General features: G+C 43.7%; 1 protein-coding gene across 1 annotated transcript in view; it reads left to right on the forward strand.

Moving 5' to 3' along the window:
• The first annotated feature begins 233 nt into the window (after positions 1-233).
• LOC112215797 (adenylate cyclase type 6-like) overlaps positions 234-25,357 on the forward strand; it is a 48,558-nt gene continuing 23,434 nt past the window's right edge. Inside the window, 4 exon segments of the mRNA XM_042299250.1 lie at positions 234-490; positions 8,175-8,405; positions 8,635-8,984; positions 8,987-9,555. Coding sequence (XP_042155184.1) covers positions 8,636-8,984; positions 8,987-9,555 — 918 coding nt within the window. The 5' untranslated portion in view covers positions 234-490; positions 8,175-8,405; position 8,635.

The raw sequence follows: 25,357 nt of genomic DNA on the forward strand, positions 1-25,357 counted from the left end.
TACAGGGTTTTTGAAAGAATTGGGCATTTTGATGGTTGGGCATTTTGATGGTGGTTTATCTGGCATCTGGCTTGGAACTAACCATCACGACCTTTCCTCGACGCACAAAGTGACAGGTGAGAAAAACAATGGAGTTCGTAGGCTGTGTTTTGGTTCCTACAGAGCCAAACACTGTTTCATACAGAGCTGCGCCTCTAGAGGGAGTTGCGAGATGCTGAGCAGAAGACAACTGAGGAGTGTGAGCGGTGGTGCTTCTAAGCTTGGAGAGAGAGGGGGGAGAGGCAGGCAAAGGAGAAGGAAAACATCAGAAGAGGCGCAACGAGAGCGATATTGTGCGTTTATGTCTGTTTGTCATCACTGGGCTGGTCCCCCATTCTGACCATTCAAACCGTCAACGGTACCAGTGACTTCAATTCGGCCTATCCTGCCCAATATCGGTTTGTCTCATGCGGTCTAGTTTGGAGGGAAAGAAGCGAGAAGGATGATCACGGTGAGTCCTCTTTCCAGCGTGATCCGGCCGAGTATGCGCATGTTTAATAATGTAGGCTTATTTATGCTGTTTAGGGAAGGCCAAACCGTACTAATGCTATCGTACACCCATTTGATTTGATAAACGGGATTATTGCAATTCCATCAGTGCGTAATTGAGGGGAGTCGGCAGAATTGTATTTTATTAATATAGGGGTTGTGCGCCTGAGACCTCTGTGTTTTTCGCAGTAGTGGCCCAGTGGGCTAATCGATCCGTGTTTCTTACGACTCAATAAGGTCAATAGCCCTGTATAAGCACTGATATCCAAACAAACATACAGTTAACGTTATAGGCTCTAATATCTTGATTTTAAAATCGATGAGTTTGCAGGTTAGAGAAGCACACTAAAATGACTGCTGCCATCCAGGCATCGCTGTCATAGCCACTAACTCAAAGGTCGCAGCTGCAGGAGGTACACGTATAGAATGAATTACCAACCGCAGCACTTCTGTTTGTTGCCATGTTCGAGTTATTTAAAATGAAATATAGGCTAGGTCATCATGGTAGGAAGTAAAAAAAATTTAAAAAAAGTATAGGCTAATGTTTTTTTAGGTTAGTCTACTGATGAGCCAGCCCTACAAAAAATAAACAAGGTGGTGTGATGCGTTGGAATGTGGAATAGTGACACCTCAAGTCCACCAGATCCATCAAACTATTTGCATTCTGGCAGAAGTGATTAATTGTCAATGGATGCAGTGTGTTCCTTGTACCGCAGGCGCTCAATAATTTCAACTCGTGCTCTGCTCTACGGTGCGGTGGTACAAACGGAAGCTTGGTTTTTAGCTAGTTGAAAAGCGAAGCACGTGCTTTCAAGTACGGCGAATGTGGGCTAGACATCCGGCAAAACAAAACACTTATGCATCTGGTGGACTTCGAGCATGACACTCCACAGTTTGTATTGCCTGTCATGTGTTTATTGATTCATGGCATTTGTTTGTCAGGGCCTGAGGCATGCTTGAATTTCCTCTCCCCTCGCTGGTTGAAGAACAAGACACAAAAACTCCTTGGCGGCGGGTGGGACATGCAACATTGTAGCCTACAAGTAGACTAATCGCACACCATTACTGTACAAAAACAACACAGCGTCAAAATGGTAATAGCTGTGATCTCTGTTATGGTTGTCACATAGGCAACACTGAACAGTTATGTAACGAGTGTGTGAATGCCGGCGATAATATAGCCCTCACATAGCCTTTGCATGGAATGATACATTGCATCTAGCCTTGGATACACTCTTATTCGATGTTATTAGGCTACACGGATGTTAGGCCTACATACCATTAATACAACATGTAGTGTATGCTGACATAGGCTATTAATTAAACCAGTCTGCAATAATGAATAGTCTATAACAGACATTATAAACTGGGTGGTTCGAGCCCTGATTGCTGATTGGCTAACAGCCATGGTATATCAGACCGTATACCACTGGTATGACAAAACACTTATTTTTACTGCTCTAATTACGTTGGTAACCAGTTTATAATAGCAATAAGGCACCTCGGAGTTTGTGGTATATGGCAAATATACCATGGCTAAGAGCTGTATCCAGGCACTCCCCTTAGCCGTGGTATATTGGCCATATATCACACCTCATGCATTATTGCTTAAATATGGCTGATGATGCGATTATCAAATATGTATTTACTTTGATGCGCTCCTCATAGGCTACAGCACAGTAGACTAAGCTAATAGAAATATAAGCTGTAGTCGAAACACTGAAACAAAGGATCTGATTAATAACAATTACGAATAGATGCCAATCTCAATGCACACGCTGTTTGTATTATGTAACGCCAGTGTGTCGCTGTCCCCCCCCACACATTCTGTCATAAAAGAGAGGTGGGAAAGGGTTCACGCAGTATGTCTACAGCCACATAAAAACAGAGATAAACGCCATACTGATTGGCAACGTCAAGACATTTGCAATGGGGGCACTGGACAACCTTGTGCACGGGAGAGAGCGGAGTTTTCGGAGCTGGAGGGGCTGTAGTAGCGTCCATTGACTGAAGGCAAATCTCCTTGAACTCTCTTGATCCACCAGAAGCCACAATCAGCAGCCTGGACGGATACGTGCCAGAGAAGGCATACTAGCCATCAGGAATAAATTCTATTTTTGCTTCAACAACACAACATGCCTTCCGACATGAGCGCCTGCTCATGTTCCCAATTCCCACTAAAAATATGCAAGGATAGGCGACAGCAGCACATCAGCATTGCGTTAAGTAGATAGAAGCCGTTCTTCACATTCAAGAGCTCTGGTTGTTTTGAGGCCTGTCTGTCCCTGTTATGTTCAGCTGATGCTAGCCTAATGTAGGTAATACTTACGGGAGTACATCAGCTTTGATACTGAAGAGTCGTGATGGTGATCAATCTAATTATTCAGATCATTTTTATGATGTTAAAGGCAATGTGTTCTTTAGTTCTTAGGGAGAACTAGACATATAGTAGCCTAATAATTATATATAACCATATAGTAATAATAAATCATTATGTAAACGATACGCATATATGCCTTAGCTAGAGGTTGAACTAGTCTTACTATTATCATGTATGAGTAGGCCTATAGCTCTGCACAGATGTAAAATCAGTGGTAGTGATTTGTAAGATAAAGCACCTTTAACACGTTAGAAAAACCTATAATGGGGATTCTCTTTCAATGTGCAATTTATATCAGTGGCTAGATTTGTTATGCTTGTGCCCAAATAGACCTCAATTTACAGGAATGAGAAGAATTCCCTTCTTTATCTAATTGATTCAGGAAATGGAAGTCTGATGGGTCATTAGCCTTGATGGTGTACAGTGTCCTGCAAAAGTATTCATCCCCTTGGCGTTTTTCCCATTTTGTTACATTACAATCTGTAATTGAAATGGATTTTTATTTGGATTTCATGTCATGGACATACACAAAATAGTCCAAATTGTTGAAGTGAAATGAAAAAAAGAACAAAACAGAAAACAGAAAAGTGGTTCATGCATATGCATTCACCCCCTTTGCTAGGAATCCCCTAAAATGAGATCTGGTGCAACCAATTACCTTCAGAAGTCACATAATTAGTTAAATAAAGTCCACCTGTGTGTAATTTAAGTGTCACATGATCTCAATTTGTTCTGAAAGGCCCCAGAGTCTGCAACACCACTAAGCAAGGGGCACCACCAAGCAAGTGGCACCATGAAGATCAAGGAGCTCTCCAAACAGGTCAGGGACAAAGTTGTGGAGAAGTACAGATCAGGGTTGGGTTATAAAAAAATATCAGAAACTGTGAACATCCCACAGAGCACCATTAAATCCATTATTAAAAAATGGAAAGAACATGGCACCACAACAAACCTGCCAAGAGAGGGCCGCCCACCAAAACTCACGGACCAGGCAAGGAGGGAATTATTCAGAGCGGCAACAAAGAGACCAAAGATAACCCTGAAGGAGCTGCAAAGCTTCCCAGCGGAGATTGGAGTATCTGTCCAAAGGACCACCTTAAGCCGTACACTCCACAGAGCTGGGCTTTACGGAATAGTGGTCAGAAAAAAGCCATTGCTTAAAGAAATAAATAAACAAACACGTTTGGTGTTCGCCAAAAGACATGTGGGAGACTCCCCCAACATATGGAAGAAGGTACTCTGGTCAGATGAGACTAAAATGGAGCTTTTTGGCCATCAAGGAAAATGCTATGTCTGGCGCAAACCCAACACCTCTCATCATCCCGAGAACACCATCCCCAGTGAAGCATGGTGGTGGCAGCATCATGCTGTGGGGATGTTTTTCATCGACAGGCTGGGAAACTGGTCAGAATTGAAGGAATGATGGATGGTGCTAAATACAGGAAAATTCTTGAGGGAAACTTTTTTCAGTCTTCCTTCCAGAGATTTGAGACTGGGACGGAGGTTCACCTCTCAGCAGGACAATGACCCTAAGCATATTGCTAAAGCAACACTCGAGTGGTTTAAGGGGAAACCTTTAAATGTCTTGGAATGGCCTAGTCGAAGCCCAGACCACATACCACAGGTTCTCAATTGGATTGACTTAAAGATTGCTGTACACCAGTAGAACCTATCCAACTTGAAGGAGCTGGAGCAGTTTTGCCTTGAAGAATGGGCAAAAAACCCAGTGGCTAGATGTGCCAAGCTTATAGAGACATACCCCAAGAGACTTGCAGCTGTATTTGCTGCCAAAGGTGGCTCTACAAAGTATTGACTTTGGGGGGGTGAATAGTTCAGGGGGGTGAATAGTGCACGCTCAAGTTTTTTTTGTTTTTTTGTCTCATCTCTTGTTTGTTTCACAATGAAAAAATATTTTGCATCTTTAAAGTGGTAGGCATGTTGTGTAAATCAAATGATACAACCCCCCCAAAAAAAATCAATTTTAATTCCAGGTTGTACAGCAACAAAATAGGAAAAAATGCCAAGGGGGGTGAATACTTCAAATCAAATCAAATCAAATTTTTATTTGTCACATACACATGGTTAGCAGATGTTAATGCGAGTGTAGCGAAATGCTTGTGCTTCTAGTTCCGACAATGCAGTAATAACCAACAAGTAATCTAACTAACAATTCCAAAACTACTGTCTTATACACAGTGTAAGGGGATAAAGAATATGTACATAAGGATATATGAATGAGTGATGGTACAGAGCGGCATAGGCAAGATACAGTAGATGGTATCAAGTACAGTATATACATATGAGATGAGTATGTAAACAAAGTGGCATAGTTAAAGTGGCTAGTGATACATGTATTACATAAGGATGCAGTCGATGATATAGAGTACAGATATACGTATGCATATGAGATGAATAATGTAGGGTAAGTAACATTATATAAGGTAGCATTGTTTAAAGTGGCTAGTGATATATTTACATCATTTCCCATCAATTCCCATTATTAAAGTGGCTGGAGTTGAGTCAGTGTCAGTGTCAGTGTGTTGGCAGCAGCCACTCAATGTTAGTGGTGGCTGTTTAACAGTCTGATGGCCTTGAGATAGAAGCTGTTTTTCAGTCTCTCGGTCCCAGCTTTGATGCACCTGTACTGACCTCGCCTTCTGGATGATAGCGGGGTGAACAGTGGCTCGGGTGGTTGATGTCCTTGATGATCTTTATGGCCTTCCTGTAACATCTGGTGGTGTAGGTGTCCTGGAGGGCAGGTAGTTTGCCCCCGGTGATGCATTGTGCAGACCTCACTACCCTCTGGAGAGCCTTACGGTTGTGGGCGGAGCAGTTGCCGTACCAGGCGGTGATACAGCCCGCCAGGATGCTCTCGATTGTGCATCTGTAGAAGTTTGTGAGTGCTTTTGGTGACAAGCCAAATTTCTTCAGCATCCTGAGGTTGAAGAGGCGCTGCTGCGCCTTCTTCACGATGCTGTCTGTGTGAGTGGACCAATTCAGTTTGTCTGTGATGTGTATGCCGAGGAACTTAAAACTTGCTACCCTCTCCACTACTGTTCCATCGATGTGGATAGGGGGTGTTCCCTCTGCTGTTTCCTGAAGTCCACAATCATCTCCTTAGTTTTGTTGACGTTGAGTGTGAGGTTATTTTCCTGACACCACACTCCGAGGGCCCTCACCTCCTCCCTGTAGGCCGTATCGTCGTTGTTGGTAATCAAGCCTACCACTGTTGTGTCGTCCGCAAACTTGATGATTGAGTTGGAGGCGTGCGTGGCCACGCAGTCGTGGGTGAACAGGGAGTACAGGAGAGGGCTCAGAACGCACCCTTGTGGGGCCCCAGTGTTGAGGATCAGCGGGGTGGAGATGTTGTTGCCTACCCTCACCACCTGGGGGCGGCCCGTCAGGAAGTCCAGTACCCAGTTGCACAGGGCGGGGTCGAGACCCAGGGTCTCGAGCTTGATGACGAGCTTGGAGGGTACTATGGTGTTGAATGCCGAGCTGTAGTCGATGAACAGCATTCTCACATAGGTATTCCTCTTGTCCAGATGGGTTAGGGCAGTGTGCAGTGTGGTTGAGATTGCATCGTCTGTGGACCTATTTGGGCAAGCAAATTGGAGTGGGTCTAGGGTGTCAGGTAGGGTGGAGGTGATATGGTCCTTGACTAGTCTCTCAAAGCACTTCATGATGACGGAAGTGAGTGCTACGGGGCGGTAGTCGTTTAGCTCAGTTACCGTAGCTTTCTTGGGAACAGGAACAATGGTGGCCCTCTTGAAGCATGTGGGAACAGCAGACTGGTATAGGGATTGATTGAATATGTCCGTAAACACACCGGCCAGCTGGTCTGCGCATGCTATGAGGGCGCGGCTGGGGATGCCGTCTGGGCCTGCAGCCTTGCGAGGGTTAACACGTTTAAATGTCTTACTCACTTCGGCTGCAGTGAAGGAGAGTCTGCATGTTTTCGTTGCAGGCCGTGTCAGTGGTACTGTATTGTCCTCAAAGCAGCAAAAAAGTTATTTAGTCTGCCTGGGAGCAAGACATCCTGGTCCGTGACTGGGCTGGATTTCTTCTTGTAGTCCGTGATTGACTGTAGACCCTGCCACATGCCTCTTGTGTCTGAGCCGTTGAATTGAGATTCTACTTTGTCTCTGTACTGACGCTTAGCTTGTTTGATAGCCTTGCGGAGGGAATAGCTGCACTGTTTGTATTCGGTCATGTTACCAGTCACCTTGCCCTGATTAAAAGCAGTGGTTCGCGCTTTCAGTTTCACGCGAATGCTGCCATCAATCCACGGTTTCTGGTTAGGGAATGTTTTAATCGTTGCTATGGGAACGACATCTTCAACGCACGTTCTAATAAACTCGCACACCGAATCAGCGTATTCGTCAATATTGCTATCTGACGCAATACGAAACATATCCCAGTCCACGTGATGGAAGCAGTCTTGGAGTGTGGAGTCAGCTTGGTTGGACCAGCGTTGGACAGACCTCAGCGTGGGAGCCTCTTGTTTTAGTTTCTGTCTGTAGGCAGAGATCAACAAAATGGAGTCGTGGTCAGCTTTTCCGAAAGGAGGGCGGGGCAGGGCCTTATATGCGTCGCGGAAGTTAGAGTAACAATGATCCAAGGTTTTTCCACCCCTGGTTGCGCAATCGATATGCTGATAAAATTTAGGGAGTCTTGTTTTCAGATTAGCCTTGTTAAAATTTCGCAAGCCACTGTAAGGGCTTAGCTGCTCGGAATCAAAGTTGCCACTAAACCACTGATCTAGGTCCAGTATTGGTAAGCAGACGGAGGAGGGTTGTGATACAGGATGTCCATGATGGTTGCCCTATCTGATTCGTTTCCTGTGGTCTTGTCTTCATCAGTGAGAGAATGAGTCAGTGATAATATTAATGTCTTCTGTGTTTCCTACCGGCGATGCCAGGCTCCCACCACCTGTTATCTCCTTCCTCCTTTACATCTAACGAGTCAAGCCACCAGACTGGTCTATGATGAAATTATAGGCTGAACCTTGACAAATGTTTAAGTTGGGATGATTGTGATGTTGTTGTCTGACACTTCATTGAAGACACGTATTGAGAGTCGCTCTGCATCTCCAACTGATGATTATACAACTTCCACGTATGACTTGTTTTTGGTTGCTGGCACTGACCCATGACATAATTGTAGTGTTAATTGGATTTCTGGCGTTCTTACTAACACAACTCTTACTTCTAATGCCCTTCTAATTCCACCTCTATTTGTGTGTGTTTTGTGTCTCTCCTCCCAGACTCAGAAGCACTGGAGATCATAGAGTATCCCCTAAACCTTTCACACCACCTGCTAGGTCTGAAGCTCTGGTCTGACACACACCTGGACCTGCCCCGGTCACACCCACCCACCCACACCCCTGTAGAACAGCGTCTGAAACCCCTCACTTCTTCAAACCTCTGCCCACTGGAATAAATGAGTGGACCTGCTGGAGAGGATAGGGCTGGGATATATACCAGAACCTACACAGGTAAAGTCCACAGTCATACTGGTGTCCGTAGAATAACAGGTTAACTGTTTTTTATAGGATGTTAGGATAAGACAATTCAAGATGGTTGTCTTTTGTGTTTTTTTTCTGTCTAATTTTCAGAAAGACTGCTGCATGTCTAGTTAAAGTTGGTGGATTTATGAATGATTTTTCAAACTCTAACAGCCCTACCTGCCCTACGCTGTGCTTCTCCCCCTTCCCTCCTACACAGAATGTCCTGGTTCAGCGGCTTCCTAGTGGCCAGAGTCGACGACCGCAAGACCGCGTGGGGGGAGCGCAATGGCAAGAAGTCCAAGCAGAAGGGAGGCTCATCCCTCTGCAACCCGCGTTACATGAGCTGCCTGAGGGACCCGGACGCCATGGAGCCCCCCTCTGGAGCCCCCCTCAACCCCCACCACTGCGGAGGGGGGGCCGGGGCGGCGGGCGGGGGGGGCAACTTCGGTGTGCGCTGCATCTGGCAAGAAGACCACTACGGCAAAGGCGGCGTCACCGGTGAAGGGGTGGGGCTCAAATCTGTCGACCTGGGCTTTGAGGACGGGGACCTGAAGGGGAGGAATGGGGGGGCGGGGAGGCGGGTGATGAGGGCCTCAATGGGGGAGGGGTGGTGACAGCGGCAGACTGCTGGCTGCGGGTGGTGCGGGTGTTCCAGTCCAAGAAGTTCCAGTCTCATAAGCTGGAGCTTCTGTACCAGCGCTACTTCTTCAGGCTCAACCAGAGCTCCCTCACCATGCTGATGGGGGTGCTAGTGATCGTGTGTGGCGTGATGCTGACCTTCCACTGTGTCCACGCGACCCCGGACGTGGCCTACTCCTCGGCCCTCTCCGTGGCCATGGCCCTGTTCATGGCCCTCATGGTTGTGTGTAACCGGAACGGCTTCCACCAGGACTACATGTGGATGGTGAGCTACCTGGTTATCGGGGTCCTGTTGCTGATGCAGGTGTTCGGCGTGCTGATGGTGGCGCCTCGCAGCGCATCTGAGGGCATCTGGTGGTCTGTGTTCTTCATTTACATCATCTACACGCTGCTGCCTGTCAGGATGAGAGCAGCCGTGCTGAGCGGAGTGGTGCTCTCCACCATTCACCTGGTCACCACCTGGCAGTTCAACCAGGAAGACGTGTTCCTCTGGAAACAGGTAGGCTCCTTGGCCTACAGTGTGTCATATTCATTTATTTAGACTTTCCTAAGGCTGCAGTGAGTGACTGAGCACGCTGAGACTTTGTGGTATCTGGGCCTTACTCTTGGGCCTACAGCACAGGCTACAATATTATTATTGCATCAGTGCAGGCAACCATGTGGTTCAAGTCTGACAAGTAGAGATGGGCATTGGAAATGATATCACTATTTGAAAAATAACACAATATTGTTTTCGGATATCTGGATAGTGGAAATACATGTGTTTAAAGAGTATATATGTTTTAAAAAAAATCAATGTAGACTTGCTCGCTCGACTCAAGTGAGAGCCTGCTTGGAAGGGTGGGTGAGGGGTGAGATTGGAGCAGGGGCCGGTGTGTGTGACTATGTGTCTATGTGTGTGGAACGGAGGGAAAGAGAGAGATAGAAAGTAGCCAAACCGACTCATGCTAGTTAGACTAACTTGTTGCTGCCAAAGTTGATCTATCACACCATCTGGTAGTGACTGTCTTGACTGCATCAACTTGTTGTGAAGAAGCTAGCTAGCTAAGGTAGCCAGCTAAGTTAGCAAGCGAGCTAAAGTTGCAAGGCTAATTGAGGCTAACTGAGGCTATTTTGAGGCGTCCTTGCCGACAACTCACTTCACTTGCTACACATGGAGCCGCTGACTGTAGCACCGCATTGATTGACCAACAATAACAACAAGCTACATGAGTGAAACGTGTGTAGGCTACCTGTGCAACTTTCTGTATGGGCCCCCGCATACTTTTTTTCCCCATAAAACACAAGATTTTATATAATGATCTCAAAAATGAATACTCTTCAAAAGAAGATCCAATACTAAAGTTGGAATATTCTAATAACCCTGCCCCTCCCTACTGACAATACATTGTTTTTTGGCAGCTTGTATGAATGTGTTTCACTGTGTTTTGCTCAGTGGGTGGAACAGTGTGTTTGTCGCTGTGTTGCCAGTAGATTTCTGAATGTTTTGTAGGCAGTCTGTGTATCTTTGTATCTTTGTGTGTGTGTGTGTGTATGTGGCCTACTGTATGTTGTTTGTGCGTCATGCCAAGGACCCAGGGGCTAGCTGAAGGTCAATGGGCTGAATGAACCACCTCGGCCAGCCGGATGTGTGTGAGTTTGTGTGTATGTGTCTGCGTGTGTGTGTGCCAGAGAGAGAATACCATAGCCCATAATACTATTAAGCCGTATCACTCAGGTCTCTGTGCTCCCACACAAGGGACACTTTGTGCATTTTTACAATGGTGGGGTGCTGTATGGAGGCTGAGGCTGGGTGCATTCTGTATTACTGTAACTGTTGTGTAACTGTTTATGACCATTGGGAGAAGGTATGGGAAAGGAATAAGGGGGAGACTATTCCACAAAAACAATGAGGGGACACAAAAGAATGTTTGGTCTAGTTCATGGTGGAACATTAGTCGTTACAATGTTGTTTCCCCCCTTGATTTAAAATAACAGGATTTCTTCCCACTGGGAGAGTGCTCCGCCTCTGTCCAGGTTCACATTTTCAGAAGGCAACTGTTCACGAAATGACTTCACGTCGGAATTATAGGCTTTATATATACTAGTGATGGTGGAAAAATTGACACAGTTACATTTTTGATGATATATCGTATTATTTTTGATGATATATCGTATTATTTTTGATGATATATCGTATTATTTTGGATGATATATCGTATTATTTTTGATGATATATCGTATTATTTTTGATGATATATCGTATTATTTTTGATGATATTATCGTATTATTTTTGATGATATATCGTATTATTTTTGATGATATTATCGTATTATTTTTGATGATATATCGTATTATTTTTGATGATATATCGTATTATTTTTGATGATATTATCGTATTATTTTTGATGATATATCGTATTATTTTTGATGATATATCGTATTATTTTTGATGAAATATCGTATTATTTTCGATGATATATCGTATTATTTTGGATGATAAATCGTATTATTTTTGGGGACAATATCGCAATATAATTTTTCGTGCTAGTCAGCTGTACATGCTTCAGTACTCTAGTATTTTCCCTTCAGAGCTTGTTCTCCATCATCTTTTTAAATAGTGAGCCAATTTGTTTTCAGCACATTGATTTCCACGACTCGTCAAAACTCCCTTTCTAATTGGCTGGCTCTTATCCCTCCACAGCAAACATGATGAGCGATATGTTTGTAAACAACAAAAACGCAATAACATCACAGTATCGAATTGCAATACGTATAGAATTATGAGAATCGTAATACATTGTTTCCTTAACTAAGTATGGTGACAATATCGTACTATGAGTTCCCTGGCAATTCCCAGCCCTGATATATAGACACTATTGACTCCATACACATTATATTTTGTAGAAAGCGTAATTGTTTACCAAAGGATATTATTGAGGAAGAGGAAAAGGGAACATCTTTGGTTACTACGAAAGAGAGCTAGGAGATAGTTTACAACCTGTCATACATTGAGACTGAAATATACTAATCTGTCACCTCGGACTAGACTAATGTCTATTATTGATGAGGCATATGTTTGATTGTATTACTCAAGCCACTGTAAGGAAAGGTCACTGCTCAAGACTGTGGTAGCCAACCAACATCTGTGTGACATCTTTGTTGTGTTATACGGTGAGCACTGGGCTACTGGGCATGTGCGTAATGTAATGGTGTTCTCAATGACCCCCACGTCATGCATGTGACACAAAGCACATAGTGTTTTGTTTGCTGAGCTAAAGTGAACGAGGGTTCCTACTGAATGTAATCATATGTGTGTGTACATGGCTGTACAGTAATAAAGTGCCATGCATCACTTTTATATGCTTGTGTGGAAGTATTTCCCCTTTCTCCGATAACTCATTAACCTTGCTGGGTTTCTGTTGGCGTCGTTAGCTACAGATAATGAATTTGTGAAATCGTTACGCACACACACACACACACACATAGTGGAATGACATTGTGGTATAATTAGGATGTAGGGTATGCTGCCTGCCTGCCACATGTGTGGCTGGCCTCACTCCGCCTGTCACCGATCCAAGCCCCCCTGCTGAGAACATGGGCTGGATTAGAAATCTAGACCCAGGATGTGTTTGGGCCTTTGCTCTGCCATGGTCTATGTGGAAACAAGATCTCTTCTTCACTCACTGGCAGTGGAGCCTTTTTACAACAAAAAAAATTGAATCGCTTTGGCAGTGTTTTCACAAGTATGTGGTACATTTTCACAATTCTTAGTACAAAACTCCAAACTGTTCACACTTGTAACGCAGCCAGTCCTTCGTTCAAAACCTGTCATTGTGCATTCATTTGGATTGCAAACATTTCTCACCACACCACCATTTATTCAACATACGTTTATTGTGAAATGTAATGAGAACATGGGTTTAATCACCAAAACACAACATAAGGATACCTTTTCAATTTAGTCGTTCTAACTACCAGTTAATCCAATAGCCAACAATGCAAGACACGTGTTTTAAATCGCCCTTAGAAGTGCTGAAAGTAATATGCTAAAATACTTACATTACCCAATAATATCTATCCAATGTGTAATCAAAAGTGACCTCAAGGGAGACATTCTCTACAATCATTAATGCAAAAAAACCATGTTATTTTTCAGATAGAATTGTGTCATTGGTGTACTGTATGTAATCACATGTAAGAAATGACAGGAAACAAATGAAATGAATGAAAATAAATCAACATTTAGCACGCATTCATTTGCATCAAGACATGTCTTGAGCCTTTAGCCATAAATTCTCATCCACACCACAGTGAATGTCCTCATTGTTCATGCACTGCGGGTTAAACCTTTTGGAATGGTGAATCCAAGCTTGACATTGGTCTGCATTGACGTCGTCGCATGCCTCTTCCATGGCCAGAAGGAGGGTGACACGCTCATGGGGATGGCGATTGTACACCTTCCAACTCCGCGCTGAAAGAAATTCCTCAATAGGGTTGAGGAAAGGAGCGTATGGGGAGCGTATGGGCAGGTATAGATTGGGTTACAGATTGGAGATGAGTCCGAAACCATGCGTGAACCACCTCTCCATGATGGAACCTGACGTTGTCCCACACAATGACATTAGGTGACCCCTTCACCTTGACAGGCCTGCTCAATTTTATTGAGAAACACAATGAGGTGTGCAGCATTGCAGGATCCAAGTAATGGCCTACGTCCTACCACACACCATCTTCAGAGATAGCTAGCGCACATGGAGATGTTTCCCCCACGTTGTCCAGGCACTTGGACATTCGCCCGTTGGCCGATGTGGTTGCTCCCACGGCGCGGCGTTTTGGCCAGGTTGAAGCCCACTCCATCGACAAAGATATACTTGTGATGGTTCACAGCACCATCACCCTCTAAAAATATATTTTGGTTAGTATTCTCTAAAATGAGGCAGCTTAAGGTAGAGAAATGAACATCCAATTATCTGGCAACAGCTCTGGTGGACAATTGCACGCTGCCTCAATTTTAAGACATCTGTGGCATTATTTTTTACAATATAGTTCTAATATGGAGTTGTCAAGTAGCATGTGCATCAAACAGTAAGTGTAATACAGTATATAGTGGTGTACCTGAACATACTCGGCCCGCAATTGTTTCACCCGGTTGTTGTTTCTCTCGAAAGGCACCAGGTAAATGTGTTTCATAGATACCTGCTGCCTCTTCAAAAGGCAGGTGATTGTTGGTAGGCTGAGGGATGTCACATTGGCCAAAGGTGTCATCATTCTCCTCATTGGCCTGCTCTATTTCGGAAGCCATATGTCATTCCTGGCCCTTACCATTTTCACCGCTGCCCACTCCTGCTGGTCGGTCAGCTCACGGCCATGGACACAACCATGTGTTCTGTCAATTCTGAGGTTAGAACATAGTATACTGTCAATAGATCATACTGGAAGAATAATGTAGCATGTTTTGGGAAATTACATGCGTTACAGTATGTTATCTACTGTAAATATAATGGTAAAGCGTAGTGCATATCCTGCAGACGTTTTTCTTGGTGAAATGTTCTCACGTTCGAATTGACAGATGATCTTTTCAGATTGGGGGGGGGACTAATCTGGCAAGCCTCTGTTTACCCCATGGTCAACCAAGATGGCCCGGACTTCATTAGACACAACAGTTCCACGCCGTTTACCTCCCTCTCTCTGATGCCCACCTCTTTGACAGGGCCCATACCCACCTCTTTGACAGGGCCCATACCCACCTCTTTGACCTCTTTGACAGGGCGCATACCCACCTCTTTGACCTATTTGACAGGGCCCATGCCCACCTATTTGAACTCTTTGAAAGGGCCCATGCCCACCTCTTTGACCTCTTTGTTTCAGGGCCTATGCCCACCTCTTTGACCTCTTTGAAAGGGCTCATGCCCACCTCTTTGACCTCTTTGACAGGGCCCATGCCCACCTCTTTGACCTCTTTGTTTCAGGGCCCATGCCCACCTCTTTGACCTCTTTGACCTCTTTGAAAGGGCCCATGCCCACCTCTTTGACGGGCCCCTTGTACACGAGCTCTTTGATTTCCTCCTCTCCCTTGCTGTCTATCCTGTTCCACGTTGAAAGAAATTGGAAGTGTTCACATACCTGCTTTTATATGATGACCAAATCAATTAGCAATAACGAGTAGTCATTATGTAGGGTTATCATGTATCATAGATGTTTATACTTTACAAACACACATTCTATTTCTGTAGTTCTCAAAATCCATGTATAGTAGACAAACCAGTTGAAAGTCTATAGGTTTACCAAACAGTTAAGTGGTTAACCATTAAGCACTGTTGGATTAAGTGATGGTCAAATGTATTGAAACAAATGAGAAGAGAATCATATGAAAAGTATTGTGAGCATTGCACTTTGAAAGGCAATTACTTTATATGAAAGGAATTTCTAGATGAAACACTGATTAGGTTTGGTGAAAAGGTCACTGTGTGATTTTGTGTGTTGTACTTAGTCAATTGAAAATGTGCTTAGAGTTTTGAAAATACAGCCTTTTCAATGATCTGTTTTGAGTTTTGTACTAAGAGCTGTGAAATTTTACCACATACTTGTACCAAAGTGATAAAAAAATGTAATGTGTGTGTTTGTGTATGTATGTGTGTGTTTTGTGTGCCTGTGCCATGTGCGTGGGTACATGTGTGCATTTCTGTATAGGTTGAAGGGACTGCACATATTGTTTCCATTTACAATAATGGAGGGTTCAATGTAAAGACCTTAGTGGGTAGCTGCTGTGTGTGCGTGCACGTGTGTGTGAAAATCCCAATGCAACTCGTATATGTTTTTAAACACTGTAATAATTGCTATTCAGGCTTTATGAAAATCCTGGAATAGCTTTACTGCTGTCTGGGGAGGTAAAGGCCAATTCAGGGCGTCTCCAGGCCAAACCATACCCCCAAATGCTAGACTACGGTTACAAAGGGAGGGTATATTACTGGAAACTTTAGAAGTTTACCAATAAACTACCAGAATTTTAGTATCTTTCAAAGACGTTGTGTAATTTATCACAAGACATCTAGTAGGCCCTTTTGGATGCTGCAAATCAAATCCCATTTCATTTGTCAACTGCTTCGTAAACAACAGGCGTAGACTAACGGTGAAATGCAACTATGCAGAGTTAAAGATTTAAAAAAAAATCTATAATAATAATCTAAATAATGACACAAGGAATGAATACACAGTGAATAACGGATAACAATAACGAGTAAAAATAACAACGCTTATGTACCACTACCGAGTCGATGTGCAGGGGTACGAGGTAATTGAGGTAGCTACAGTGCATTCAGAAAGTATTCAGACCCCTTCACCCTTTCCACATTTTGTTATGTTTTCCCTTATCAATCTACACACAATACCCCATAATGACAAAGCAAAAACTGTTTTTTATTTTTTTATTTTGCAAATATATTAAAAATTCAAAACTGAAATAACCCATTTACATACAGTACCAGTCAAAAGTTTGGACACACCTACTCATTCAAGGGTTTTTAATTTTTTTTTTTTTTTTACAATTGTTTACGTTGTAGAAAAGTAGTGAATACATCAAAACTATGAAATAACACATATGGAATCATGCAGTAATCAAAAAGTGTTAAACAAATCAAAATATATTTTATATGTTAGATTCTGCTTCCTTGATGACAGCTTTGCACACTCTTGGCATTCTCTCAACCAGCTTCATGAGGAATGCTTTTCCAAGAGTCTTGAAGGAGTTTCCACATATGCTGAGCACTTATTGGCTGCTTTTACTTCACTCTGCGGTCAAACTCATCCCAAACCATCTCAATTGGGTTGAGGTCGGGTGATTGTGGAGGCCAGGTCATCTGATGCAGTACTCCATCACTCTCCTTCTTGGTCAAATAGCCCTTACACAGCCTGGAGGTGTGGCCCAAGCAAGTATCTTCTTATTATTGGTGTCCTTTAGTGGTGGTTTCTTTGCAGCAATTCGACCATGAAGGCCTGATTCACATGGTCTCCTCTGAACAGCTGATGTTGAGATGTGTCTGTTACTTGAACTCTGAAGCATTTATTTGGGCTACAATTTCTGAGGTGCAGTTAACTCTAATGAACTTATCCTCTGCAGCAGAGGTAACTCTGGGTCTTCCTTTCCTGTGGAGGTCCTCATGAGAGCCAGTTTCATCATAGCACTTGATAGTTTTTGCGACTGCACTTGAATAATTTTTCGGATTGACTGACCTTCATGTCTTAAATTAATGATGGACTGTCATTTCTCTTTGCTTAATCAAGCTGTTCTTGCCATAATATTGACTTGGTATTTTACCAAATAAGGCTATCTTCTGTGTACCACCCCTACCCTGTCACAACACAACTAATTGGCTGAAACTCATTATGGAAAGAAATTCCACAAATTAACTTTTAACAAGGCACACCTGTTAATGGAAATGCATTCCAGGTGACAACCTCATGAAGCTGGTCGTGATAATGTCAAGAGTGTGCAAAGCTGTCATCAAGGCAAAGGGTGGCTCCTTAAAATAATCTAAAATGTAAAATATATTTTGATTTGTTTCACACTTTTTTGGTTACCACATGATACATTCAGAGACTTGTCCCGAAGCCACTCCTGCGTTGTTTTGGCTGTGTGTTTAGGATTGTTATCCTGTTAGAAGGTGAACCTTTGCCCCAGTCTGAGGTCCAGTGTGTTCTGGTGCAGGTTTTCATCAAGGATCTCTCTGTACTTTGCTCCATTCATCTTTCCCTTGATCCTGACTAGTCTCCCAGTCCCTGCCGCTGAAAAACATCCCCACGGCATGATGCTGCCACCGCCATGCTTCACCGTAGTGATGGTATTGGCCAGGTAATGAGCCGTGCTTGGTTTCCTCCAGACGTAGCACTTGGCATCCAGGCCAAAGAGTACAATCTTGGTTTCATCAGACCAGAGAATCTTTTCTCTTGGTCTGAGAGTCCTTTAGGTGCCTCCAACCGGGCTGTCATGTGCCTTTTATTGGGAGTGGCTTCCGTCTGGCCACTCTATCATAAAGGCCTGATTGGTGGAGTGCAGCAGAGATGATTGTCCTTCTGGAAGGTTCTCCCATCTCCACAGAGGAAATCTGGAGCTCTGTCAGAATGACCATTGGATTCTTGGTTACCTCTCTGACCCTTCACCCCGATTGCTCAGTTTGGCCGGGTGGCCAGCCCTAGGAAGAGTCTTGGTGGTTCCAAACTTCTTCAAATTAAGAATGATGGAGGCCACTGTGTTCTTGGGGACCTTCAATGCTGCAGACATTTTTTGGTACCCTTCCCCAAATCTGTGCCTCGATACAATCCTGTCTCTGAGCTCTAAGGACAACTCCCCTCTACCTCATGGCTTGGTGTTTGCTCTGACATGCACCTTATATAGACAGGTTTGTACCTTTCCAAATCATGTCCAATCAATCGAATTTAACACAAGTGGACTCCAATCAAGTTGTACTTAGAAACATTTTAAGGATGATCAATGAAAACATGATGCACCTGAGCTCCATTTCGAGTCTCATAGCAAAGGCTTTGAATACTTATGTAAATAAGGTATTCTTTTTGTTTATATACCTTTGCAAAATTTTTTGAAAAACCTGTTTTCGCGTTGCCATTATGGGGTATTGTGCATAGATTTAATTTATTTAATCAATTTTAAAATAAGGCTGTAACGTAACAAAATGTGGAAAAAGTGAAGGTATCTGAATACTTTCCGAATGCACTGTATGTACTGTACATATTGTCACAACTTCCGCCGAAGTCGGTCCCTCTCCTTGTTCGGGCGGTGTTTGGCGGTCTATGCCATCGTTGATCCATTTTTAATTTTCCATTGGTTTTGTCTTGTCTTCCTACACACCTGGTTCCGATCCCATCAATTGCATGTTGTGTATTTAACCCTCTGTTTCCCCTCATGTCCTGGTCGGAGATTGTTTGTTGTACAGTATGTAGGTGTTTATTGTTATTTCTGGTGGGCGACGGGTTTTGAACCCTCTATTTGCTATTTTGTATACTTTGGTTTTCGGAGGTTTTGATGTTTATTAAACAGCTCCGTTTTTTAACCAAGTTCATTCTCCTGCGCCTGACTTCCCTGCCACCAGCACACACCACATTACACATATAGGTAGGGGTAAAGTGACTAGGTAACAGGATAGCTAATAGACAGTAGCAGCAGAGTATGTGGTGAGTGTGAAAGTGTGTGTGTGTCGACAGTATGCATGTGTGCACATGTTGTGTATGTGTGTGTTGGGTTGTCAGTGCGTGTGGTTAGAATACAGTGTGTGTGTGCATAGTTAGTGCAAGAGAGTCAGTGCAAAAAAAGGTTGAAGCAAGGTAGTCCAGGTAGCTATTTGATGAGCTATTTAGCAGTCTTGTTTAGAAGTCTTATGGGTTGGGGGTTGAAGCTGTTCAGCAACCTGTTGGTTCCAGACTTGGTGCACTGGTACCGCTTTCCTTGCGATAGCAGAGAGAACAGTCTATGGCTTTGGTGGCTGGAGTCTTTGACAATTTCTGGGGCATTACTCTGACACCGCCTGGTATAGAGGTCCTGAATGGTAGAGAGCTTGGACCCAGTGATGTACTGGGTCATACTCACCACCCCCGGTAGCGCCTTGCAGCTGGATGCCTTGCAGTTGCCGTACCAAGCGGTGATGCAGCCAGTCAAGATGCTCTCAATGGTGCAGCTGTATAACCTTTGGAGGGTCTGAGGGCCCATGCCGAATGTTTTCAGCCTCTTGAGGGGGAAGGAGCATTGTTGTTCCCTCTTCATGACCTTGTTGGTGTGTTTGGACAATGGTGATGTGGACACAGAGGATTTTAAAGCTCTTGACTCACTCCACTACAGCCCCATCGATGTGGATGGGGGTGTGCTTGCCCCTCCGCTTCCTGTAGTCCACAATCAGCTCCTTTTTCTTGCTGACATTGAGGGAGAGGTTGTTGTCCTAGCACCAGACTGCCAGGTCTCTGACATCCTCCCTAAAGGCTGTCTCATCGTCATCAGTGATCAGTACTACCACCGTTGTATAATCAGCAAACTTGATGATGGCGTTGGAGTCGTTCACCCACGCAGTCGTGGGGGAACAGGGAGTACAGGAGGGGACTAAGCACACACCCCTGAGGGGCCCCCGTGTTGATGTGGCGGATGTCTTGTTGCCTACCCTTATCGACTGGGTGCGGCCCGTCCCAAAGTCCAGGATCTAGTTGCTGGATCCTGAGCTTGGTGATGAGCTTGGAGGGGACTATGGTGTTGAATGCTGAGCTGCAGTCAATGAACAGCCTTCTTACATAGGTATTCCTTTTGTCCAAGTGGGTGAGGGCAGTGTGGAGTGCTATGGAGATTAGAGGTCGACCGACTATGATTTTTCAATGCCGATACCGATTATTGGAGGACCAAAAAAAGCCACTGCCGATTAATCGGCCGATTTCTATACATATATTTGTAATAATGACAATTACAACAATACTCAATGAACACTTTTATTTTAACTTAATATAATACACAAATAACATCAATTTAGTCTCAAATAAATCATAAACATGTTCAATTTGGTTTAAATAATGCAAAAACACAGTGTTGGAGAAGAAAATAAAAGGGCAATATGTGCTATGTAAAAAGCTAACGTTTAAGTTCCTTGCTCAGAACATGAGAACATATGAAAGCCGGTGGTTCCTTTACACATGAGTCTTCAATATTCCTAGTTAAGAAGTTTTAAAAATGTATTATTATTTATTTATTTATTTTGTTTTTTATTTTACCCCTTTTTCTTCCCAATTTCGTGGTATCCAATTGTTAGTAGCTACTATCTTGACTCATTGCTCATCGCTATAGGCACTATAGTATTGCCAGCCTAATCTCGGGAGTTGATAGGCTTGAAGTCATAAACAGCGCTGTGCTTCAAGCATTGTGAAGAGCTGCTGGCAAACGCAGGAAAGTCCTGTTTGAATGAATGCTTAAGAGCCTGCTGTTGCCTACCACCGCTCAGTCAGACTGCTCTATCAAATATCAAATCATAGACTTAATTATAATATAATAAACACACAGAAATACGAGCCTTAGGCCATTAATATGGTCAAATCCGGAAACAATCATTTCGAAAAAATAACATTGAAGGTTGTGCAATGTAACAGCAATATTTAGACTTAGGGTTGCCACCCGTTCGATAAAATACGGAACGGTTCCGTATTTCACTGAAAGAATAAACCTTTCGTCATAATTATGTAAAATTCTGGCAAATTAATTATTGTCTTTGTTAGGAAGAAATGGTCTTCATACAGTTTGCAACGGGTCAGGCGGCCCAAACTGCTGCATATACCCTGATGTGAATGCTCTTTTGTTATATCATCACCCGTTTGGCGAAGTATGCTGTGATTCAATGATAAATTAACAGGCACCGTATTGCTAACCTAGTAATTGACAAGCTAGTTAACCTAGTAATATCATCAACCATGTGCAGTTAACTAGTGATTATGTTAAGATTGATTGATTTGTTTTTTCTAAGATAAGTTTAATGCTAGCTAGCAACTTACCTTGGCTCCTTGCTGCACTCGCGTAACAGGTGATCAGCCTGCCACGCAGTCTCCTCGTGGATTGCTATGTAATCGGCGTCCAAAAATGCCGATTACCGATTGTTATGAAAACTTAAAAACCTAACCCTAATTAATCGGCCAACCTCTAATGGAGATTGCGTCATCTGTGGATCTGTTGGGGCGGTATGCGAATCGAAGTGGGTCCAGGGTCTCTCGGATGATGGTGTTGATGTGAGCCATGAAAAGTCTTTCAAAGAATTTCATGGCTACAGATGCGAGTGCTACTGGGGCGAGAGTCATTGGCGTTCTTGAGCACGGGGACTATGGTGGTCTGCTTGAAACAAATTGGTATTACAGACCGGATCCGATTATCACAGGTCTGTAATTATCTCTGGCCCTCTGTGTGGCCTTATCACATGTCAAATATATGAAATAATAATTCAAAATATGATTTTTAAATAAAAAAATGGAAATGACAAAGCTGTAAAACATTATCCTAAATATAAACCATCAACTTAGTGAATACCATTGGTGTTTTAATATGAGGGTTTCAGGATGAAATATCCTTTATTTATTTTTTTACACACTTTTACTTATCTTACTAGGCCAACGTGTACTTGTGGTAAATGTTTTGCCATCAAGCTGGTGGCCGTTGTGAAAAAAGTTTATAGTTGGACGAGTTGCAGCGGAATAGTTGAAAATAATGTCACTGTTGATATGAAACAATTATATTATATACAAATACAATTGTTGAAGTTATAAAAATAAAAAAAAGTTAAGATACATTACATGACCAAAAGTATGAGCATCTCATTCCATCTCATTCCAAAATCATGGGCATTAATATGGAGTTGGTCCCCCCTCTGCTGCTATGACAACCTCCGCTCTTTTGGGAAGGCTTTCCACTTAGAACATTGCTGCGGGGACTTGCTTCCATTCAGCCACAAGAGCATTAGTGAGGTCGGGCACGGATGTTGGGCGATTAGGCCTGGTTCGCAGGCCATCCCATTGGTGTTTGATGGGGTTGAGGTCAGGGTTCTGTGCAGGCCAGTCAAGTTGTTCCACACCGATCTCGACAAACCATTGCTGTATGGACCTTTCCTGCCGAAACAGGAAAGGGCCTTCCCCAAACTCTTGCCACAAACTTGAAAGCACAGAATCGTCTAGAATGTCATTGTATGCTATAGCGTTAAGATTTCCCTTCACTGGAACTAAGTGGCCTAGCCCGAAACCATAAAAAAACATTATTCCTCCTCCACCAAACTTTACATTTGGCACTATGCATTGGGGCAGGTAACGTTCTCCTGGCATCCGCCAACCCAGATTCGACCGTCGGACTGCCAGATGGTGAAACGTGATTCATCACTCCAGAGACCGGCAATGAGCTTCACACCACTCCAGCCGACATTTTGCATTACGCATGGTGATCTGTGAGGCTGCTCGGCCATGGCACCCATTTCATGGATCTCCAGACGAAAGGTTCTTGTGCTGAAGTTGCTTAAAGAGTCAGTTTGGAACTCGGTTGTGAGTGTTGCAAAACGAGGACACCCAATTTTTTTATTGCACTACGTGCTTCAGCAACCTGGCTGTCCCGTTTTGTGAGCTTGTGTGGCCTACCACTTCACGGCTGAGCCGTTGTTGCTCCTAGACGTTTCCACTTCACAATAACAGCACTTACAGTTACCCGGGGCACCTCTAGCAGGGCAGAAATTTGACGAACTGACTTGTTGGAAAGGTGGCATCCTATGACGGTGCCACGTAGAAAGTCACTGAGCTCTTCAGTAAGGCCATTCTACTGCCAATGTTTGTCTATGGGATATGTGCTCGATTTTATACACCTGTCAGCAATGGCTGAAGCAGAAATAGCTGAATCCACTCATTTGAAGGGGTTTCCACAGACTTTTTTTTATATATATACTCTACATTGCCATATATTATGTTAATTACCAAAATGATTGAAGACTTTGGTAAAGTTACCGGTAGCTTTGCAACCCGATGCTAGGCTAGTACCTTTAGCTGAATCATAGCCACTAAATTCAGGGCGTAATCGTCTGGACCGCCTCGGAGGCATAGGATAAAGATTGAGGCTGAGGGATGGGATGTGGCCCTTAAGTCTTTGAACCTTGTAGCACGAAAAACTGTTACAATGAAGTGACCGTGGCCCGTGGACTCTGGGAGTCGAAGATGACCCGACTGATCAGTAAAGTGTCTAACCGATCATGACGCAACAGCTAGCATACTGTAGCCGAGTGAAAGACACATGGTCATGAAAGGTCATGAAGCTCACTGTAGCCAGCTGTTGTTGATAGCAGACTCAAATGAACTAAGACAAGCCTCCTGTGAGTGAGACGTCAGTGAGAGAGAGAGCACAATATAACCACTGATGGTATCTGCTACTGGTGGGGCATCGTAAATCCATATTGTGTAACAGGGCAAGAGGTCTAAATGTAGACCTGAAGGATGCTGCATTTAGAACCAAATATGTCCTATGGATAACATTTCGGCACGTGCCGGCAGTGTCACTAGCATTTATCGCTTCTGTGTGTAGTGTAGTCTCGTTTTTATGTTTGACTATTTTTGGTGTCAAAACCAGCGAAATAGGCCTAAACTTCTTCCTCCTCTCTCTGTGTTTTTATTGTAAACAACCAAATAAACATTTTGGAAGTAAGCCTCATTCAATTAGAAAATACTCACCCCCCCCTATTTTCTCTCTCTCTCTCTCTCTCTCTCTCTCTCTCTCTCTCTCTCTCTCTCTCTCAGTAATCCACAGTCTTCTCTTTTCCCAGCTGGAATCAATTAACTACACACACACACACACACACACACACACACACACACACACACACACACACACACACACACACACACACACACACACACACACACACACACACACACACACACACACACACACACACACAGGGCCAGAACACAACCCCTGGTTTCTGTTGGTTGACACCCTCCCTCAGGGCTCTCATTAAGGGCTTTGTCAGAAATGCCGTTCTTTGTTTTTCCTTAGGAACATGACGGCCAACACATTTTCCTCTGTGTGTGTGTGTGGTGTGTGTGTGGTGTGTGTAACCTCTTGGAGCTCATTAATGGGAACCATCTCACTGAGAGATTGTGAGAGATTGTCGTAATAGTTGTGTGATTCATTGTTGTGATGTAAACATTGGAAAAGTTGGCAGGGTTCTTGTCAATGTGTGTCCGCCACCACAGACAGTGGTGGAACTGTAACTGACTATGTACATTTTTGCTGGTCTTTGTAGTTTTATTTCTTGTTTTTAATTGTTTTAAGAAAGGTGTTGTGGTTGAAACTGTAATACTGTAATAGATATATCTTGACTGTTCAGGAGTCCATGACACAGCAGGTTTGGTGTATTGTAGCGGGTGAACATTGTTGATATAGGGCTTGAGAGAGGTCAGAGACCTCCTAAAAATAACCAGCCCCAGGCGTTTCTGCTAACCGCTGTGTTGCGTCACATGGAACAGTCTTATCAGAGTCTGCGTCATATCAGCCACTCACTCTATTCCTCTCTGTATGCACACACTCCCACTCACAGCAATGCGTGCGTTAGCACGCCACACACGCACTAACACACACTCTCCCTCATGCACAAGCACACACGTGCACAAACACACACACACACACATACACAGGTACTACACGTAAACACACAAAGTCAAACATGCTGGTCATTTTTTCCATGGCACTTAGACAGACAGACAGCCGGACGGACAGACAGACAGACAGAATGTTTCTCAGGCCTGTTTGACTCCTCACGACATG

This window comes from Oncorhynchus tshawytscha, linkage group LG16, assembly GCF_018296145.1.
Source record: "Oncorhynchus tshawytscha isolate Ot180627B linkage group LG16, Otsh_v2.0, whole genome shotgun sequence".
Classification (NCBI taxonomy): Eukaryota; Metazoa; Chordata; class Actinopteri; order Salmoniformes; family Salmonidae; genus Oncorhynchus; species Oncorhynchus tshawytscha.